Source organism: Copadichromis virginalis, linkage group LG6 (assembly GCF_057382275.1).
Source record: "Copadichromis virginalis isolate Kocher_CV1m ecotype Utaka linkage group LG6, C_Virginalis_male_GT1.1, whole genome shotgun sequence".
Taxonomy (NCBI): domain Eukaryota; kingdom Metazoa; phylum Chordata; class Actinopteri; order Cichliformes; family Cichlidae; genus Copadichromis; species Copadichromis virginalis.
The window spans coordinates 39,961,889-39,982,454 of record NC_140623.1 but is presented as its reverse complement, the minus strand read 5'-3'; the positions used below and the strand labels follow the sequence as shown (position 1 = coordinate 39,982,454).

Genomic DNA, 20,566 nt, shown 5'->3' with positions numbered 1-20,566 from the left:
AAAGGGATAGAAAAGGTGATAGAGAGAAGTAAGACAAAAGGGACAAGATAGGAGAGAGCAGAGAGGAGAGCTGGAAGGGAGCCCCCCGATCTGGCATCCCCCACCTCCCTCACACCTCACAAATGTTTGTAACTCAGGTTGTGCGCTTGATTTAAATTCTCTCTTCACTATATTTTGCATCTTGAGAAACAAAATCCCAGAGTTCCTACATTTTACATGCGATCCTGTCACATTTTTCTCTTTGTAAATAATTACAGTACTTTTTTTAAGCCAATACACCTAGCCCATAATCTCCCCAGCATGTCCTGGGTCTGTCCCGGAAGCCTAGACCCCCTCAGCTGACTCCTGTCAATGTGGAGGAGCAGCTCTTCTCTGAGCTCTTCTCTCTGCCTCCAAAGCTTAGAACTTGAACCCTTTGCAGTGTCAGCTGTCTCTTTATTACAGAGATTTGGTAAAGTGTACTCTCCCCCAATCATGAACAACATCCTGATAAATTCCTCGTCTTGGGGCAGCACCTCTTCTCCAGCACTGCACTCTTTTCTGGCTGCTGAAAAGAGTGCAAGAGTTTTCATTTTTTTATCTCATATTTATAAAATCATTGGAATAGTCTTACTCTCACTAGTCTGAACTAGTTTCCGTTAAGAAGAAGTCAATTAAAAAAGTATTTACTGGTCACACCCATGAAGTATCCAGATGAAAGAGAGGAGAGGATGATTGACAGGTATCCCGTGATAATATAGAACTTGGAGTATGTGAGATGATGCACTTTCAGGCCTCAGCTCAACACTGTGACGTTAGCAGTAACCTGACTGATAAGGACATGGCAGTGTGACAGAGAATGGGACACCTGGCACTGAGCCGGTCCCCAGGAGATGCTTGCTACCTACGCACAACGCTGACCGACTTATGGAGGGGGGAAGAAAAAATGTAGAAGCACCAAAATTTATGGCTGACATCTGCGGTGTGGTGACAGGCCACAAGTCAAGATCAGAGGCTGAGTTTGTAAGAACTCATGCCTTCATGATTCAAAATGACATCAACAGCACATTAGGAGCTGACATTTTTACCAAATATTTATGACAGAAACTTAGAGGAGCAGACTTTGCACACTGCAAATGCATCAGCTGTGCATAAAACATAATGTTGCAGATTAAACTTCTCATATATAAGTTTACGGTTATCATTAATTGGATTATGCTATACAGAAATAAGTTTTTAATGAAGACGTTTTCAAGTGGGGCGATAAAAAGGAGGCTGCACCTACGGGATAAATAAGGATGCACTGGCCAAGGCAGTAAGATATAAATATAGATATAAATGAGCATGCAGATGATGCAATTCGAATTTCAGCCAATGGTTTAAAGCTGGAATACTGATGCAGTGGTGGAGGCAATGCACAAGGATCCACAGAAATGTGCCAGTGAAAAGCAGCAAAGACGGAGCTCAGAGTGTGAGAGAAACACAGCCTGTGCAGAACACATTTAACTTGATGCCCAAACTGAAACACTGAATCTTTTTGGACTGTTTAAATTGTGGCATTTCTTTATCAAATGTGCCTCATGTCAGTCACAACCATGTGAAAAAAGTAGTTAATGTCACCATCTGATCTCTTTTAGCATTTGTACTTTTTGTAACTAATGTTTTTCATGCTTTGAATTTAGTAACACAAAAGTGATTTTGTTACAAATTATTCTCTGGTGCTTTTTCTTTCTCTGTGCTCTCGCTCGGTTTTTGTTTATCTAGCATTTGCAGTCGATAATGAAACACTGTCGGCACTCCTTTGAAAACAATGGATCCTAATGAGATTATCCTGAAATCAGCTCAACAGTAGTATTAGTAATAGTACAATAGGTGTTATGTTGGTCTACTGCTATTAGCAACATGTAAAGGCATTGTTAGCAGCAGAGACCACAGACTGCTTTTGGCAGTGTTAACATCAACAGCTTGCCTGCTGAAGCCCACTGGCTCCTTTCCAAAAAGAAATTATTTACAAAAAAAGGAATATTCTCTCCTTTTCAGCCAGTGGAAGAGCGAACAGGAACAGAGCACTATTGTGACGGCTAATAAAAGCTGACAGTGTGTTTAAATTCTGCTCAGGATTCAATAACTTACACTACATCTCCATACCTAGCCTGACTCATTTGGCTGAACTGTCCCTACCACATGTGCAGCTTCTTGACTAATCAGTCAAAGAGAATCAGTGAACAGCAAGAAGTTCAGTTACAGTCCTTCCATTTGCTGTCCATCTGTCTCTATGGTTTCTGCTCTACAGCAGCTGCTTGCCAATAGCTGACAATCGCTTTGAAGAGATGCTCCTTCATACTGAATTCTGATTGGGCCAGTGCACAGTGTGATATGATTCACTGCCTTTCCTGACAGCTGTGTATACACTGCAAAAACTCAAAATCTTACCAAGTATATTTGTCTTATTTCTAGTCAAAATTATCTCATTACACTTAAAATAAGACACAATCAGCTGATGGACAGGAGGCAGAGTTATAGAGACGACTGAAGCTGGAGAAATGAAGAAGAGGAAGGCAAAGATAATAGGGAAAAAAGTCATCTGAACGGTGGACAAAATTGGATGTGGAGAAAAAAGGAGGGAGAAAGAAAAAAATAAGATTGAAAGGCAGAAGAGGAAAAAGTTAGAAAGAAAAAAGAAATGTACAGTAGAAAGATAAAGAGACAGGATGGGCAGAGGTGCAGGTGTGACATTAAACGTCAGGTTTTAGCTGCTGAGCCTTGACACTGAATCCAAGATAAGAAGGGGGAGAAAAGATGAAGTATCCATCTGTTACATCCTGTCAGTGAAGAGAACTGACATAACATAACATGCATACAGTGCACCTATAACAATCAGCCCTACTGCCACATAGCTACATTTTCTGTAGTTTAACAAACGCTAAAACGATCAAGCACATTACTCCTATTCAAGCTTTTCTGTGTCCCAAAGGATAGATTTAAAAATATTTCTACTAGTTTACAAATCACTAAAAGGGCCGAGCTACATTTCAAATCTTCTTTTGCCTTACGAAACATCCTGAACTCTCAGGTCAGCAGGAACAGACCCTCTGTGTGTTGCCAGAATTAGAACAAAAGAAAGTGAAGCAGCCTCTAGATTTGATGGTCCTCACCTGTGGAACAAGCTCCCTGAGATCAGCTAAAACTAAATCTTTATTAGACTTATCAATAAACCATGTCTGCAACCTCCTCTTAACCTTATATTAATTTCTAATGGGTGTTTTTCTGTGGTTACACACGGTATATTGTATATTGTTGTTGTTACATTTCTGTCATCACTGCCTGTGCATGCTTTACTTAACAACATGCACAGATATATTGTTTATACATTGTAACTGTCTCTTTGCATTCCTCTTTCTAGCCCTCTGCATTACCCTGTGTCTAAATAATGCTATTCAGATAAATTTGACTTGACTGTGACAAGCTGTCTTTCATGAATTCATGAACGTAGAGTAGATGACGCTTGCATGCATGTGTGTGACATTTGACTTTGAAATCAAATACCAACATAGCTGATTCACTGCTCATCTCGTCAACAAATCACACCCTTGCCTCTTGCCTGGAGTAAAACACCATATTACTCTGATGCAAATCAGCTGCAGTGGGCGTGATGCATGGAACAGGATCTCTTTAGGAAACTTGCAGGCAATACAAGCCGCCACTACTCATGTTGATCTACTCTGCACCAACAAGCACATTCTGGCTTATGAATGGCCTGTGAGACGGAGCATTACAGTGGGCTGCAGTGAAAGAGCCTGTGGGTTCTTTATAGTGACTAATGTGTGTGTGACTGAGCAAGTGGGGTTAGTGCGTGTGTGTGTGTGCATATAAGCTGAAGCTTTTTCCCACGGTGAAGTGTAAGCATGACGGCATATTGCAAGATAAATAAATAGGAAAGCCCATACTCATGAGCTCAAACACATACCTGCAGTGGGAACCTCAGGGGAAATGTGGGAAATGTGAGTGAAGAGCCACACGTGGGCGAGAGGGGATAATGGCACCGTGGGATGTCAATATGAGAGGCTGATGCTGCAGATCAGAACGTGATTATTTCAGAGGCTTCAAACTATATTTCCTCAGAGGTTATAATGAGTGTACATGGGCATAAGTGTGTGCATATGTTATAGAAGAGTTTAAAGTCAAGTGTGCGTGTATGTGGGTAAATATGACAGAAAGAGTGAAAGGGGACAGAAACACCGGCCTGAAGTCCTACCACTGCAGCACCTCATCATAATGATGACTTACCAACAAAAAGTTTAGTGTCAATGCATCTGATGTAATATGATGTGTGCATCCGATCTGATATGACACACACTGGGTACTTATGCAAACTTATGCAAAACTGCAAAGAGCTGTAAAGTGGGAGAGTCAGTAATTAAAAAAACAAAACAACAACAGAGGCGTGGATGTCCCGTCTCCTCTCTTGGAGAATCTCCTAATGCTCTGAATCCAGTTAATTTATCTTTTACTTAGTCAGTGGTAGTTTTCAGCTGTGCTTAGAGGATTAATAAAAAGTTGGAATGGATCTGGATGTTGGCCCTGAATCTAGTTTGGTTGAAGATCTCTTCCTGTTACAAAAAGAGGTTTTTCCCTCCTACTGTTGCCAAATCTTACTGATTTGGTGTTTCTCTCTAAAACTGTTGGGCCTTCAAATATAAGTGCTTCTTGTGAACTGGCGGCACTACATAAATAGAATTCAAAGGGTCATCCAACACAAAAGCAAACTTTAAAAAAACACCTCTGGCAGATGTTTGATGAGGAGGTATCAGTGTGTGTGACATGCTAGCACGGTATAGATTTTCAAACCAGTCTTTAGTTTGTTAAACAAAAGAAAATTAAGTGCAAAGATTTTCACAGGCAACTAAGTGCCTCAGCAATCCTGTATCAACAACAGCTCCACAGCTGCTAAAAGCCCCGAGTGACTTCGGAGTTCTTTATGAACCACAACACGAAATTACTTTTCAATCAATTTATTTATACAGCACAGTTCATATAACGAAAGTTAATAAACTAAATAAAAATCCAAGAATTACAAGAGAAACACAAAATAGAAGAACTAAACACTTCATTAAAAAATAGAAAAGAGCCAAAAAGGTATTATTAAAATTTTTATTAGTTCAAAAGAAACTAATAAAGCGAAATAAAAAACTGGTGCACTCATTAAAAGCTAAATTAAAACAAAGGTTTTATGACTTAAATCTGTTTAAATCATCCAGAGCTATTTAAAGCTTGAAAAACAACAAACAAGCCTCAAAGTTTACGCTAAAATGTTGTCATACTCAGGAAACGATGGGTTAAATGGTGGCTCAGCTCATTTTTGCCCCAACATTGGTTGGAAGGTTTAATAAAGCTACTGCTCTCTGAACGAAAGCACTGAACACTTGAACATAAATGGCTGGACTTTAACGTCCTTATCATGGACCAGCAGGCACCCTAGTGAACACACAACTCAATAGTTTAGATGGTCTTTTTGCCTCATAACTTTTGCACTGTCCACTTCCTGCTGTGACAAAACAAATTTCCCACGTGTGGGACTAATAAAGGTTATCTTATCTTATCTTATCTTATCTTAACACAACAGTTCAATGTTATGCAACAAAGCTAAGGTGGGAATCTCATTAATGCCCAAAACGTCCACGTCGGTGGGAAAGGCTTCTGAGAGAATTAATCCCACTCTTGACGAAGCCGACCATCACTGCTGACTAAAGCACCTTACAAGTGGGAGCGCAGCGGTCTGCTGCCAGCAACGATGGAGCCACTAAGCGGGGTGGACTTCACATAATAGCCACTCAATGAAAACAAAAGCCTTGGCCCTGTCAGCTGAGCCTCTCTCCCCCTCGCAGGAAAATCAAATAACCCCCAGTATCTCGTCTGCCTCGTCCAAGGCTGATACGTCCTTATTACAATGGATCGTCCTCAATTGATTTGTCTTTAGAAGCCTCAGGGAAAAAAAGGCCCAATTGATTTTATAGTTTACAGGGAGGCCATGTGAGAAGTTTGATGGTGAAGACACCTGCTTGGGGTAAAAACACACAGGTGTGATGCTGGTGTGGATGGCTGTGTTGGCGCCAAGGCTTCTATTGGATGTAAACAAGGCAATTTGTCCGATGCTGCAGCAGAGCACTTGTCGTTATAAGTCAAGCACCAGGCGGTGTCAGCCCCACCGTCTATCAATCACTCACATGTCAGGTTGCCACAACAGAGCAGGAGGCTGCAGATAAAGGTGGAGACACGGTGCGAGGTCAAAGAGACACTGTTTTTCATTTCTGGGAGAATGAATACGAAACAGAACAAAGCCCAGATAGGGTTTCTTTTTGGGTTTAGCCTTTCAGAAATATAAAGAAAAGTGTCATTAAAGGCCGTGTCAAACACACTCTCTGAACATTCATCTTTTACATTTAGATGCTGTGAAAATTCAATTGAAGCTCCTCATCATTAGCCTCTAACACGGCATTGAAGATAGGAACAGCATATCCGCATGAAAGGGAGAATAATTTACTGCACAATAAGAACCAAGCAGTTAATCATGGCTAGATTGTTCAGACTAAAGGCACAGTGATTTATCACTTTGACTCATATGTCTTCAGGAACTAAAATATTCTACAGTTCTCCAACTTACAAAGTTTACTCTAATGATTCAGTAGTATTTGTATATCCACAGAGTAAGGAGGAATTTTCCAAGAAAACTTAAAAAAATTACCCTTTGGATTATTTGTCTCAGTGCATTTAGAAATGTTCCTCAGACATTTTATACCTGAAGAAAGATGAGTCATTTCTCATAGTTTCAGACTATAGAGCCCAAAGGAAAACTGATCGTACTGTGTTAAAATTGTTGGAATTCATCTTTGAGAGAAATAACATTAAATTTCTAACCTGGTATTAAATTTAACTCATGATTTACTGTACAGTGAAGCAGCAAATCAGTCAAAACGTGGCAAAATTCAACCCAAATTTAGATCAAATCCACTTCAAGGTTATCTTATTGTGCACCTTTGAGCTTCTATTTCCAGTCTATATATAACATGTGACCAGATACTACAATTTCGACATGGACTTATAATAAAGCACATAACAGATAACTGCAGAATGTAACTGTCCGGTTTTGTGAAAGTGTCCACACACAGTGCAACAGATCAGCAATGTTGCCAGGAAGCTTTTTGGTTTTTTCTGTTTTATTAAAGACTGATGGGGCTGCGCACCTCGGCTTCATCCCTCAGGGTGAGACTGTCAGCACTCTCCTCTCCTGTAACATCATCACACATCTGAGGGAGAACTTTCAGTGCAAACAACCTAAAGTGTGGCTTCCTGCCTCCCTGAAGATTCGTCTTCTCGTAACTATATCCTCTTTACCAAAATGAAATTCCAGTTGACAGATGACTAGTTTCAGCTCACACGACCGACACATCGAAAATGGAGGTTGAGCTGGAAGTGGTGCAGAGATGCACTTGATCTTGCAAGTTGCGAGTCGAATTGTAAAACTTTATCGCACCTCATGCAAATCAAAAACATTATTTTAACATCACTGTTAACAAATGTTATACCAGAACTAATGGGAATTAATTTATCCATTTAGTAAAACTGTCTCTAGTTATTTGTCCCACAAAACTAACCACAAGTTTAGTAAAAGCACAGCAGTAGTTTCATACAAGTCTTGTTCCCCAATAATCCTCTAATTTCTCCAAGTCATAGTTCTTCCTGCATATGGAGACACAGAGGGGGTGTGATGTACCCCCACATTTTACTCAGAAACAGACAAACAAGATCTTTCCACCCAGTGATTTGTTGGAGCGGTTCATCAGTGCATGAACCTCGATATCAGGCATGACTCCCTCTCACTGACATTATTCACCAGCAGAAAAGGTCAAAGCATGATGGCAGCAGAGAGAAATGGATTAACTTGTCTATGTGTCTTTCCACATCTTTGAGTCAACCAAAGACCTTTCTCCTGCCGAACCGGTGTCCTGCGAACAGAGCAGTATGCGGCAGGAATCTGCGGTGTGACTCAAACCTTCCAACACGACTGCCTGGGGGAATTTTTTTTACCGTGATGTGGCTGGAATTGATGGCACTGTTGGGATACGGAAGCAGGCAACAAATATTTGTCGTGTCGTGCAGTGACACAGCTTAAATTCAAAACTCATCAGCAGCTGAAAAAAAAGACCTTAATCCTCTTGTGCCACCGTTTGAAACCTCGACGTCAATGAAATCCTCCTGTAGGTGAAACATTGTGTCATGTGGGGACAGTAGAGCTATTCACATGACCATGTGAGTGTATATAAAACTGTATTTTACCTTTAACTTACTTAAAACTACACAAAGAAATTCTGCCATAACATGGCGACCATGTTTACCCACAGCAACGGTGATGTAATGCATACAAATGATACTGTCCTGCATTGTTATGCTGAACAACATGTAAGTATGGAAACATGATTATACATCAGGATTTGATCATCATTTAAAACTCTCATTGAAAATTTTGCACACCCTGAAACTTACATGTCTTTTTAATAATAACACCCCCTTTTTTTAAATGCTTGATTTCTGCAACTTTTTCACCTTTATTGGATCATAATGATCAGCTCCTTAAAAATGCACCTGACCACAACCTCAAGAGGTCAGACACAACCTACCATTGTGCTTTTTTATATATATTTTATTACTGGCGGTGGATCCCATACATCACTGTTCTCTATTCTGCTATTAAATGTCAGTCTCTGTATATTTTCTGACTTATCTTTGTACATAGATGTGCAAAAATCAGTATGGTCTTTAAACTAACAATATTTCACATTTGTCCCCAGAGTCAGAAAAGAGCTAAGCAAAAAATAAATAAATATATGTCACCATTCTTTCCTGAAATAAGCAACGGAAAGACATAAAATCAGAACTGGCAACTGTGGGGGAAATTAAGGCCAGTTTAGAGGACTGAGGAAAGATTTATCTTGGTCAGTGTCTTGAAGTTGTTTTTCATATGCTATCGCAAATGATTAGTTAGACTTCAGAGATGGACTCAAATGCAGGAGGCAAAAGAAAAATAAGGGGCAAGGGGGAAAAAAAAACAAGCAGTTGATCGCGCATGAAGAAAATCCACAGAACTTGCACACCTTCACAGAGTACGGAGGACTGGACTATATGCTAACTGAGGGCTGATTGGGGATTAGACACAGCTGTGGAACGAGGTGCACGTGCAGGCAATTGACACAGGTGAAGACCATCAGACAAGGAGGAAGCAAAACCCAAAGCAGCAAACAAGAGGAAACGTATCAAAGTAAAGCAGAAAATGAGCAATCACCATACTGAAACAAGGAGCCCCTCAAAAATCAAAGATTAATAATAATCAGAAATGAATTCATGGGGGAACACAGAGGAAATGACTTAAAGGCTACCAACATAGACATAAAAATGAACACTTAAAAAACACAGGGGGGACTAAGGCATTGTTACAGAGATGAGACAAAAGGAGAAACAAACAGGGAAAAGCTGAGGGAACTAAAAACACAAGAGATAAACTCAGAAAAGGAACTGAAGCTAAATAGAGAACAAGAACTCTAAACGAAGAAGAGTAAAAACATATTCAAATATTACAATGAAACTAAAGCTTACGGTAAAGATGTCAAAACAGGAATCCAGTATATCCTATATATTCAATGTAAAAATCAAAACTCCAAACACAAAGTTATGTTATGTTTGCTGACAAATGTGAAAATGATGCCCAAAGCATGTTAAACTAAAACTAAATTAATGTTTGCAGCTGTGTTTTCATTTCTCTGCCCCCTTCCTAGAACACACCTACTTATCCACCTCTCCATTTGTCCTTCCCCTCTATCTCCTCGTCTCTGATTCCCGGGGTTCAGCGATTGTTCTTGTTATTGCTGAGGAGCATACAGGGGTTTTGTGTCAGTGTGTTTGACGATGAGACGGCTGCGGTGAAAAATGAGGTGGGTGGTGGCAATTTATCAGTACTTGAGCGGCATCCTGCCAGAGGTAGGCAAGGCGGCACAAAATGCGATGCCGAGGGTTTACTGTGTGCGACCATGGTGGAATTAATGCAGTTTCTCCTCCGATGCATCAGACAGACGGGAGGGAGGATAAATAAAAAGAAGAAGAAAAAGACAGAGAGGGGAGGGTCGTTTCTCTATCTGCAGAATTCCACATAAAGCATCGGCTTTTCTCCTTTAGAAACTCCCTCGACATCTTACTCCTCTCCTCTTTCCTCCTCCTCCTCTTCTTATCCCAGGGAGTCAGTCTTTAAGTGCAACGTGTCCTTTTTACTTTCTCCTCTCTTCTGTTTTCTATGCAATTTGTATCTCTGCTGACGTGGAAACTGATGACAGAATGCCGATAGAAATGGGAAATACACAAGGAGAGAAACTCTTATAGTCCAATGATGCCAACTCTTCCTCTCGCCTCCTCCCAGCTTTTAGGTTTCAAATCATCTCGTTATTCATCTCCTTCCCCATCATCTCTGCTCACAACCTCCTAAATCTGATCACGCAAACCCCTGGCCATCCTTGCACTGCCCGACCCTTTTGCAATTTGTCTTCTTACTTATCACCCCATCAATGCATAAACACAGAAATGCACACTCATAGTATACACACTCTTCACTGTTACTGTACTATGTCAGCCTCAGGCTAGCTGTGCAACTCTCTCCACTGGGAAGGGTGCAGGAAGGGAAACACACATCAAGGCAACCCAGAGTCAAGCAATAACAAGTAGAGAAGAAAAGAGAAAGAAAACATGGATACCAAAAAAATGCCAGAGAGTCATGTTATTAAAAAAATCTTGGCTGAAGGTTGCCCTTCACTAGTTCAAAATTACTAATGACTCCATCTGCTAATATCTCAACACAGAGTAGAATGTGCCAGTGATTGCATCTGACTGCCAGATAAAGGAGGAGTCACAGAGCGGATTAGAGGGAGCTAAATATATACAAAGCACAAATAAATTTTGATGAAGCTGAGCCAGTGAAACTTGAACAAGTGAGTGGGGACTGTGAAATGAAGCCTAATAAGAAAAGGAAACAGGAGAAGTATAGAAGGGAGTCCTCGGGGGATTCAGACAAAAATGGCTTCATCATAATTCCAGCTTCAATTTCAACATTAAATTCAACAGGGAGCATTTTCTGTTTTCTGTTGCATGCACACACAAAACACAGAGACAAAGAAAAAGTGCAAAACAGAAACGGTGAAAGAAACAGCCCAACAAACAGTAATAATGCGGTGACACTACTCTGCACGCCGCGCCGACAGGATGTGACAAAGCATATTTGGATTTGGGGATGTTAGAGATAAAGAGAGATTGTAAATACACGCTGGGCAGCTCATTGGACACTTAAAAACACGATTCCATATATTTGATTATGAACAGAAGAAATATGAAAAATCTGATGGCCAAATGTTTGGATTTGCAGTTATTGTGAACGCCTACAAAACAAGCCTCGAGAACACACTGCACGCTTTAAAATGCAGGTTTAAGGCAGCATTAATCAGTGTTTTTTGCTGCTTGGGGCAGAATCACACAGAGGAGGCTGTAACCCAACCCTACTGCAGCTTTAACAGATGACACTGGTTTTTGACAACTTAGGTTGTTATTTGTGTGTCATGTACTCATCAAAGTGACACGTCTGAGAAAGCATCGAGAACAAAGCAATGAAATCTTACCCAACAGAAGTGAGCACACAATCAGACTTGCTGTTAAAAAGCCAACTGTTCAGCTAGACTATCTATATCACTTTAGTTCGAGGTAGAAAATGAGCACAGCTGAAATGTCAATAAATTTTATTGCACGGGAAAAAACTGTGTTTACGTCTCCGTTTTCTCTTTCCAATTTGTATGTTTAGCCTTTTGGTTTGCTGAAAACTTGTTTAACCCTCTGCTCGTGTAAATCAGTGGCTCACAAATGATATCGGCTTACTCACTAACAATCATCTCTAACTGTACTCCTTCACATTAACTTAAATTGTAAATTGATGGTGTGCGTGCAGCAAAGAGAATGAAAATGAGGAACAGATGGACACAGAGAGTAAGAGGAAAAAACTATCATTACAGCTTTGTGCCCCTCATTCACCTGAACATGTTTTATTTACTGTCCCTCAGAAGCAGAGTTGGCGTAAGAAGTGTTTGTTCTACAGTCTGGGTCAGTCTGGGCCGAGCGCCTGACACACACAGCCGGAGGCTACAGTCCTGCAGGACACACTGAGCCGCGGCGCCCTCTGCACGCAATGATGAAGCAAACTTTGGGATATTGTGTCGACCTGAAATCTAACAATGATACTAAATTTGAACTTAAAGCAAGACTTTTGATCTAAAATAATCTCTCTGTCACAAATGACATGTTTCAAAAGTAAAAAAAATCCCTGTTTGATTCAATGGACTCGAGGTTTTTGATGCTACAGTTCAAAGTAACTGAAGTTAGCTAACATTAGGAAACTCCTCTACCTGTGCTACTGTTTTTCAGTCCCTTTAACCTATTGGTAAATGTGGAGTTTATGTACTTATAGTGAGTTAACTGTAGTTTTTGCCCACATACAGAGCAGTTTACTCTGCATATTGTTTCATTTCATAATTTTCGTTGCATTTTCTAGGGCTTGTGTAGCCAACAGTAGTGTTTAGCAAGATTTAGTTATTAACAGGCCACCTTAATTGAGACTAGAAACAGAGGAGAGGTTTCTGACACAACTTCAGCCACCCCACGGTCTGCTGTGATAGGACATGACGATGTGAAGCAGTTAAAGTTCCAGTAAAACTTACAGAATCTGCAAAGAGCAGAAAAATGTGAAAAACGACCAGTTGCATGAACATATACATCTGCCACCGCGGCACCATCAAGGATGGGCTGGTCATGTAAGCACATGGTTTAGAGTCAGGCGATGGGGAGTGTCCAGTGAAACAAATCTGGGTGGTTACAGCGCCATAAGGTGTTAAGATGCATCTGAGCAATGGCGCTTTACGTTTTGCACCAGCCATACAAATCCACTTAACTCATTTACATATGCTCTTTAAAATGTTGCACAGGTATTCTTAGCTTTCTAAGAAAAGGCCATTTACACTAATATTTTCTGACTTTAATTTGCTGAAGAGAAATGAGAGCTAATTTACTTTGCTAAAGTATTAAGTTCACGTAACGTATCTTTTTTAAGTACGGCACATTAAAAATGAGTACATTTCTACAAAGATATATTTGTGTGAAGAAGCATAAAAAATCTCTCCTAACACGTGCCAGACTCAAAAAAAGATGTTAGCTTAACTCCAATATAACGCAGTCTGGGCACAAACACACATCTTCGCTCATGACGGGCCAGTTAATCAGTCCAAAGTGAGCTGAGACTGAGTGATTGTGTTTAAAAGATGTCAGAATGACAGCCGGTGATGGGCGGTGGTACCTGTGTTTCTGAGGTGGAAGAATAGAAACACCAAATGCCTCTGTAGCTCCGTCCTCCAGTTAATACTCATGCTGAATACTACCAGCAACAAGCTGTGTCCTTGTACTGCTATAAGTTTTTAATGAGTGCGGCTGCTCCCAACAGAGCTCATCGGCCCAACCTTGGCCCGACTAGTTCTCCAACATTATCCTTGACATTTTAGAAATGTTTTTGTAAAGGGCAGTAAAATTTGTCTAACAGCAGGGTGTAGATTGAACTGATCTCACTAACTCAAACTGAATAGTTTGCAGATGGCTTATTGAAAGTTTGTGACAATGCTACAACGGGGCTATCAGAAGATGAAACAACAGAACCTGGACATACTGTAACTCACTAATACTAGCACTCAACCTGTTCAGCCTGTGGCTCATCAGCTTCTTCCCTCTGTCATCTTCTCTCGTATGGAGATGCACATACTTTCCAGCTCAATCTTTCTTCCTAGCCAAAAGTCCTTTTCTCCTTCCTTAGTGTCCAGCCTCACATGCTTCTCCCTCTATCCAGAGGATACAACAAACACATTCATGGCAGTTTCTTTCACCGCATCAGCTGTACTTTCACAGTCATCTGGCAACTCCTTCCTACCACTCAGAGCTTGTCTCAAGTCCTTCCTGGACTCTTGCACAACATTCTTCCGTCTTCAGCTTCCACCATTTAATCCTTAACGTCTGCCTTCACTTGCTTCCTCTTCTTGATTTCCGAATCCATCCTACAGACTGTCATTAAATGTTGCCTAGCTACAGTCTTCCCTTGACACCACCGTGGAGTCTCCTTTTTCAGAATGCACCTTCTGCATAAGATGTAGCCCACCTGTGTGTCACCCTATGCTCCTCCTGGTTCTTGAATTAATCAAAAGATCAAACTAATCTATATTAATCTTATACTTGGGGACTTGGGGAATCCACATAGTTTATAATTTTTCTGAAACAAGCTATGCTTTCCCTGCTCCCTTTAAACTTTACTTACTAAACTAGTTTTCTCTCTGTCTCGTTTTAATCGACAACATTATTATGGAGCACAAAAAATAAATGCTCACCAGAAACTTCACTAGTTATAGTCTGACCCAATTCTCTGGGTGGTCCAAAGACATGCATGGGGTTAGGTTATCTGGTGATTCTGAATTGGTCATAGGCATGAATGTGAGTGTTAATGGCTGTCTGTCGCTCTGTATTAGCCCTGTGACAGACTGGTAACCTGTCCAAGGTACACTCTGCCTCTCGCCCTATTGCAGCTGGAATAGACTAAATCCAGACTTGGATTTTTACAGTAATTCCCATGTAAAATACACAGCACCAAGTAGACCACTGAGCCCCCTCAGCCCATAGATGAAGGGTTACATAAAACCCTACTGTAAACATAATGGATACTGTTATGATGACTGTCATTTACTTTGTGCTGTGTTTAAATGCAGAACTCAGACGGCAAAACAGCAGAAAGACAAACTGAAGCCGAGGCAGAAGCAAACTGTCATGCAGAGTAAATCACAACAGGTAAGCACATCCAGCATATCTCGCTATCACTCACATTACTGATAAGCTTTTATCGTCTTGCCTTGACTCCTTTCCTTTTCTGTCTTACACAGCCATTGATTTGTTTTTCCACACTCTTGCTCTGTCTCTCTCCTTCTGCAGCTCCTGTTGTTTCCCTCCTTTATTGGATCTCCTCGTCTCCTCTCCTGCTGCTCCATCTTTCATGTGTTTCTCCTCTTTCCGACAGACACAGAGACTATTTCTCTTCCTCTGCCACCCAGGGACAGAGTCTTCACAAGGTTAGATATTTTAAATCAGATAGACTAGCACTGCCGGAGTAGTAAGTGTCCAAAACGGGTCAAAATTAGAGAGCTCCTTTAAATGATATTGAACAGAAATACCTCACAAGTCTAAAGCTTCAAACACACTTGGAAAAGAGCTCATAAATCATTGGAGTCACGCAAAAATAAAAAATGATAACGATAAAAAACAAAATTGGATGATGAAATATTTTAGGCTTATGTTTTGATCACATTACGTCTGATCCACCACAAACGGAAAGAGAAGAGAAACAAAACAAAAACAAAACAGAAGAAAATGAATGGATGGATGAACAAACAGTACAAATTATTTAGTTAATTAAAAACTGGCATCAAAAAGAACCTATTATGCTCTTGAAAAATGTGTATTTTTAGCTTTAAACCTTAAACGAGCACTCTTTCAATTGGCTGCCCCTAAAAAAACAAAAGCGATGGAAACCTGCAGATCCTGGAGTAAAAAAGTTTTCAGAAATCGAGCACTGAAATCAGTCTGATGCTCAGACAGACAATAAGGAAAGCATAGTGGATCCACTTAAGTGTTGTGGTAGTGGGGTGTGGTTTGTGGCTCAGCTGTGGGAGGACAGAGGGGGCGGGTGGTTCAGGGTGCACTGCTAGGGGATGCTGCGTGGAACACCTGTTACATAACGTCCAATCAGCCTCCTCTATTCATGCAGTAGCACGTTGGGACCAGGTGGAGGAGCTACAGTGAGGAGGAGAGTTGACGGCAGCTGAAAATTCAGTATCGAGGCACAACGCCCAATCCGAGCACTGTGCAACAAATAAAGAGCACAGCAACTATTGTGTCTGTGTGTGGTGTTAGGAAGGTGGTTCTCACCTGCTCCTATGCAACATCCCTTTTTTCTGATAGAAAAACATTTCAAAGTAGCAATTTCCTACAAAATGTTCAGCATGCATACAAATCATAGTCTTGCTATTCTTTAAATGAAGCGTTTACCTGCCTAAAGTGTGTACTTCAGCTCAAACCACTAAGGTACAGTGCATCTGATCAAATGTGCCTGCAGTGAGTGAGAGAGTGAGAGGGTAAAGCTGGGTTAAGGCCTGGAGGAACCCGCTGTAGCCCTGCCTGCTCAGCACAAAGCCTCTCTCGCTGTCTCAGTCTCTTTGTAGAGAGGGTGATCAAAGTGTGGAGCGCGCTCAGAGGATTCACAAAGTCAGGAAGCTTCTGAGCGGATGAACACGGACATCCCATTATGTTTCCAAGTAGGGTATCAAGGGACGTGAAGGTGCACACATCCTCAAGCACGTGAGTGTGAGCTCGCTCGAGCATCTGCACTCCAGACCTAAAGGTTTGATTCTGTGCACGATTAAAAATACTCGGGAAAATGAAAGATGATTGCGTTTTCGAAGCATCTGAGTGTGCTAACTGTCTGCAGCTTTGATCCGTAATGAGGAAGGTAGGGTAAGATTCGGCAGCGCTGCCTGTTATTTCAGATGAGAATCAGAGGATCAAAGGCTTTTTCTCTCCTCATCCTTGCCTCTCTCTGACTGCCTGTGTGTCTCTGCTTCACCTGAAGTGTCCTTGGTTCACCTCTGGCCTGTCCACACCCCCCTGAAAATGCAGAGAACCCGTCAAAGGCTCTTCAACATAAACTTGTCCACTCTTCTGTGGCAGGATGGAGTTATTTCCTGTCACAGAAGACAAGCTGTAGGACTGCTGCTTCACAAATACTGTAGATGACCTCTGACCTCCCTGAGGATGAAGGATAAAGCTCAAATATTTTCTTACAGACATCGGCATTTGTGCCGTGCAGTCCATAAATGTTTGGAACAGTTTTACGGGTTCTTTCCTGCCGCTCTCCCTTCAATGCTTGAACTAATAAGCAGTAAGAAAACTGACTCTGAGACAATTTCAGTTTTCTGAAGACAACTCTATCTTCTGTTTATTCATCTACATAATAGATTTGCTTAATTCCGGCAGCAAATTAGATGAGAATGATGAGGCTTTGTACCAACAATCTGGGCTTTACTTTTGGATTTGGGGAATTTCCTTTGAGTCACTGGCTTTAAAGCTTTTTTTAAGACTGTAAATTACTTTAGCGATGAAGTCACTACACATACTTTGGAGTGTGTATGTGTGAGCGTGTACAACAAAGTGTGAGACCCACACGTGTAAGATTTTTACGCTTACCTCATTCTCTGAATCACGTATCTGCAGATGGGAAGTGTATGCGAAGGTATTCTCTGGAGCGACAGTCGGCCTGCGGAGGAGGAGGGGGAAGATGAGGATGAAGTGAGAAAAAATGAGATTCCACATTTAACACAATGTCCCAAACTGTGTTCAGCAGCGGAGCTGCGATCCGAGGTGAGCAGGAACGCCCTTACACCCCGAAGTCATTCCTCAGAAGTTTGAAGTTAAAATTAAGTGCCTTGATGCTGACTTTGTACAAATCTCTTCTGTTTGCTACCAAATCTGGCAAACAAGCTAAATGATACAGCAACTGTTTGCACATACGTTTCTGAGGCAGCATTCTCAAACATCATTAGATTTCAGAAATTTAGTTTTGGGTGAATTAAAATCTCCAATTCTTAAATAGCAGCTCTGACTAAACTAACAGAAGAGACAACACGTGCAATATGATCAAGGGGCCAAAAACTTCCCCAGTTTGTTACTTCGGGACAATCTGATATCTTATATTTAAATATGTAAATGAGACATGATCTATTATCTGACACCACAAAAGCTTTTCTTCATTGTCCTTCAAAGTGCAGGTTTGCCTATGCTTCCTTCCTTTCTTTCTTTTGGAATCAGCTCAGAGTTTGGGTTTAGGATACAAACACTCCCTACTTGGAAAACCAGGCTTGGTTAACGCTTCTATTTTCTGTCATTTACTTGTGTCTACTCTCCTGTACTTTCTGTTTTTTGTTCATGGCCTTTCTTTGCCCCTCTTTTCTGTCTTCTCTTTCCTCTCCCTGCGCCTGGTTCTGCCAGAGGTCTCTTCCTTTTAAACGGGGGTTCTTCCTCGCTTTCATGAACAAGTGCTTGCTCAGATGGGATCAGGAGATCATTGGGGTTTTCTCTTTAATAGAGTCTTTGCTGCTGACATTATAGAATACCTTGAGATGACTGCTAAGGGGAACTGGTGCTACAGAAAGAAAATTGATTTGACCTTGCTGTGGGTCGGGGGGTTGGGGGTGGGGGTGTTCAGTCACTGTTAGTTTAATGTTTTTATAACACTTAAATGTACACACACATGTCCTTGACACATTTTTCTCTAATACTCTGCAGGAAAACATGTTATTTCAGAACAGCCACAGTCTCAATGTGAGACGATACCAAAACAAAATAGGTGAAAATTAGTTTATGAGGTAAGGTTTAACATTCACGTTTTTTCAAGCATCTTGGTATATTCATCAGATTATTGGTTTATTTGTTTTGCACTTGCATAAATTTCTGTCTAAAAAGTGACTTGAACATACCTTTTTTAAATTTGTGTGTTTTGTGGATATACAAATAAATCAATCCCACACTGGAAGAATAGCAGTGTTACCTGACATAACAGCAAAAAGTATAAAAAATAAATAAAGAAAGAAAAGATAAAAAAACAAAACAAAAACCTCAGTTTGACAGTTTTTGGTTAATTTGTGACTTCTTTCCAACACATCAAACAGAAGTTACACTCACCAGCGTTTGATCAACGCTTTGATTCAGTGAGGCTGTTTCAGTTCATTACGCCACACTGATGTGAAATACTTGCGGGAAAGCGGTGGAGTGTGGGTGTGTTGAGGGAGACGAGCACTTTTAAATCAAAAGTGAAGCTGCAGTGTGAGACAAACGAAATAAAAAATAAAAGAAATACACTTGACAAAATGTAAATCATTATGTTTCTCCCAGTGCAACATGCTTACCGTAAAGCTGGGATTTTCTTAAGACTGGAAAACTAATAACTGAATCACCTCTATCACTCTGCTGAATACTTCTCATGCTGCCTAAGGCTACACTTAAAGGCATTTTAGCCATCGGCACGCTCATCTAATCTGAATGTGGTGACGTCACTTTTCCAAACTGAACTGTGGATCTGTTGCCCTTTTATGGTGCTCGTTGAAAGACGATCGTTGAAAGTTCTCACAAAGTCGTCCAGCCACTCTGACGGAGCTGTGTGTTCAGACTGTGGTTGGAAAAGAAGGAGCTGATCACATTGATGAACCGGTAACACTACTGATCCACTACTGCTGCACTACTGGGCTCCAGTTTCACCTGCTAGGTTCCTGTAGGACACTCCCACAAAAGATAACCCTTTATATGTGAACAGACACGGAGTGTAGCTCATGTTAACAGCTCACAGATGGTTTATTAGCATGGATGTAGGCGGCTTCCAGCTGTGAACAGTGAAGCCAATGAGGAAGCGCTTTAATCCTTTTTCATAAGAACTTAGAACTTAATTTATTGTCATTGTACAGTTGCCTGCACAACTAAATTAGGTAGCAAAACCACAAATATGCAAGAAAGTGACAAATTTCAAAACAACAATATAAAAACACTATATACACAATACACAATATATATATATATATATACACTTTATACGATGTATAAGTTACAATAAAAAAGTATAAGTTACCAAAGAAAAATGGGATTATTGCACATTTGCCAAGATATTGCACAGAATAACTGTATGGGGGTCTGCTCACGCGTACACACCCACATCCACCCACACTGACATACACACACTCAGGTTACCATAAGTTCAAAGGGGAAGGCCGCAGGTTTGTCAGTGTTCTGGTGCACTGAGAGTTCTGACATCCCAAAGGTAGAAGCTGTTTTTAGTCTGTTGGTTGGATCTGAACCTTTTTCCAGAGGGCAGGATGTTGAATAGGTGGAGGTTAGGATGGAGGTGGTCTTTTAAAATCGCCCTGGATTTGGAGAGACATCTATAACTGTCAATGGAGTCCAGGGAGGGGAGTGGACGGCCGATCACCTTCTTTGCAGTTCTTATGAACTGCCACACATATACTACGCTGAAGAATGGGTAACACCCTGATGGCATTACTTGAGAAAAGTAATTAAATTTACTTCGGAAAGTTTTCTCACAGTCTTCTTACTTTTACAGCATTGAGCCCTCTGATTTTTTCTCTCTCATGCAATCAGCAAGCAAATGAGTTTCAAGGAGCATCCCTAACTTTTATAAACCAAGCATTTCCTGCTTGGTTTCAGTTTAAAACTGGTTCGCTCTGGCCACAGCTCTGCCAAGGTGGGAGCTCAAGAGGTGAACAGATGTGCACCGTTGGCTCTCTACAGGGGCTTTCGATACATTCAGGCCACACATATACAAACACTCACACAAGAAGAGCAAAGGCTCTGGTCCAGTGGCCCA

At 41.0% G+C, this 20,566-nt stretch overlaps 1 protein-coding gene across 6 annotated transcripts in view; it reads right to left on the bottom strand.

The window, feature by feature from the left end:
* LOC146708486 (endonuclease V-like) overlaps window positions 1-20,566 on the bottom strand; it is a 76,394-nt gene that overhangs the window by 26,074 nt on the left and 29,754 nt on the right. For 5 of the 6 annotated variants that reach the window (XR_014920960.1, XR_014920959.1, XM_085460405.1 and 2 more), the window contains one exon: window positions 17,383-17,452. Coding sequence is in view for 4 of the 6 variants with exons in the window: in XM_085460405.1 (XP_085316531.1) it covers window positions 17,396-17,452 (57 nt within the window). In the remaining 2 variants the exon portion in view is untranslated. Of the gene's footprint in view, window positions 1-14,833; window positions 16,804-17,382; window positions 17,453-20,566 lie in introns of those variants that run through there. The other variant, XM_085460404.1, reaches the window with a different exon arrangement.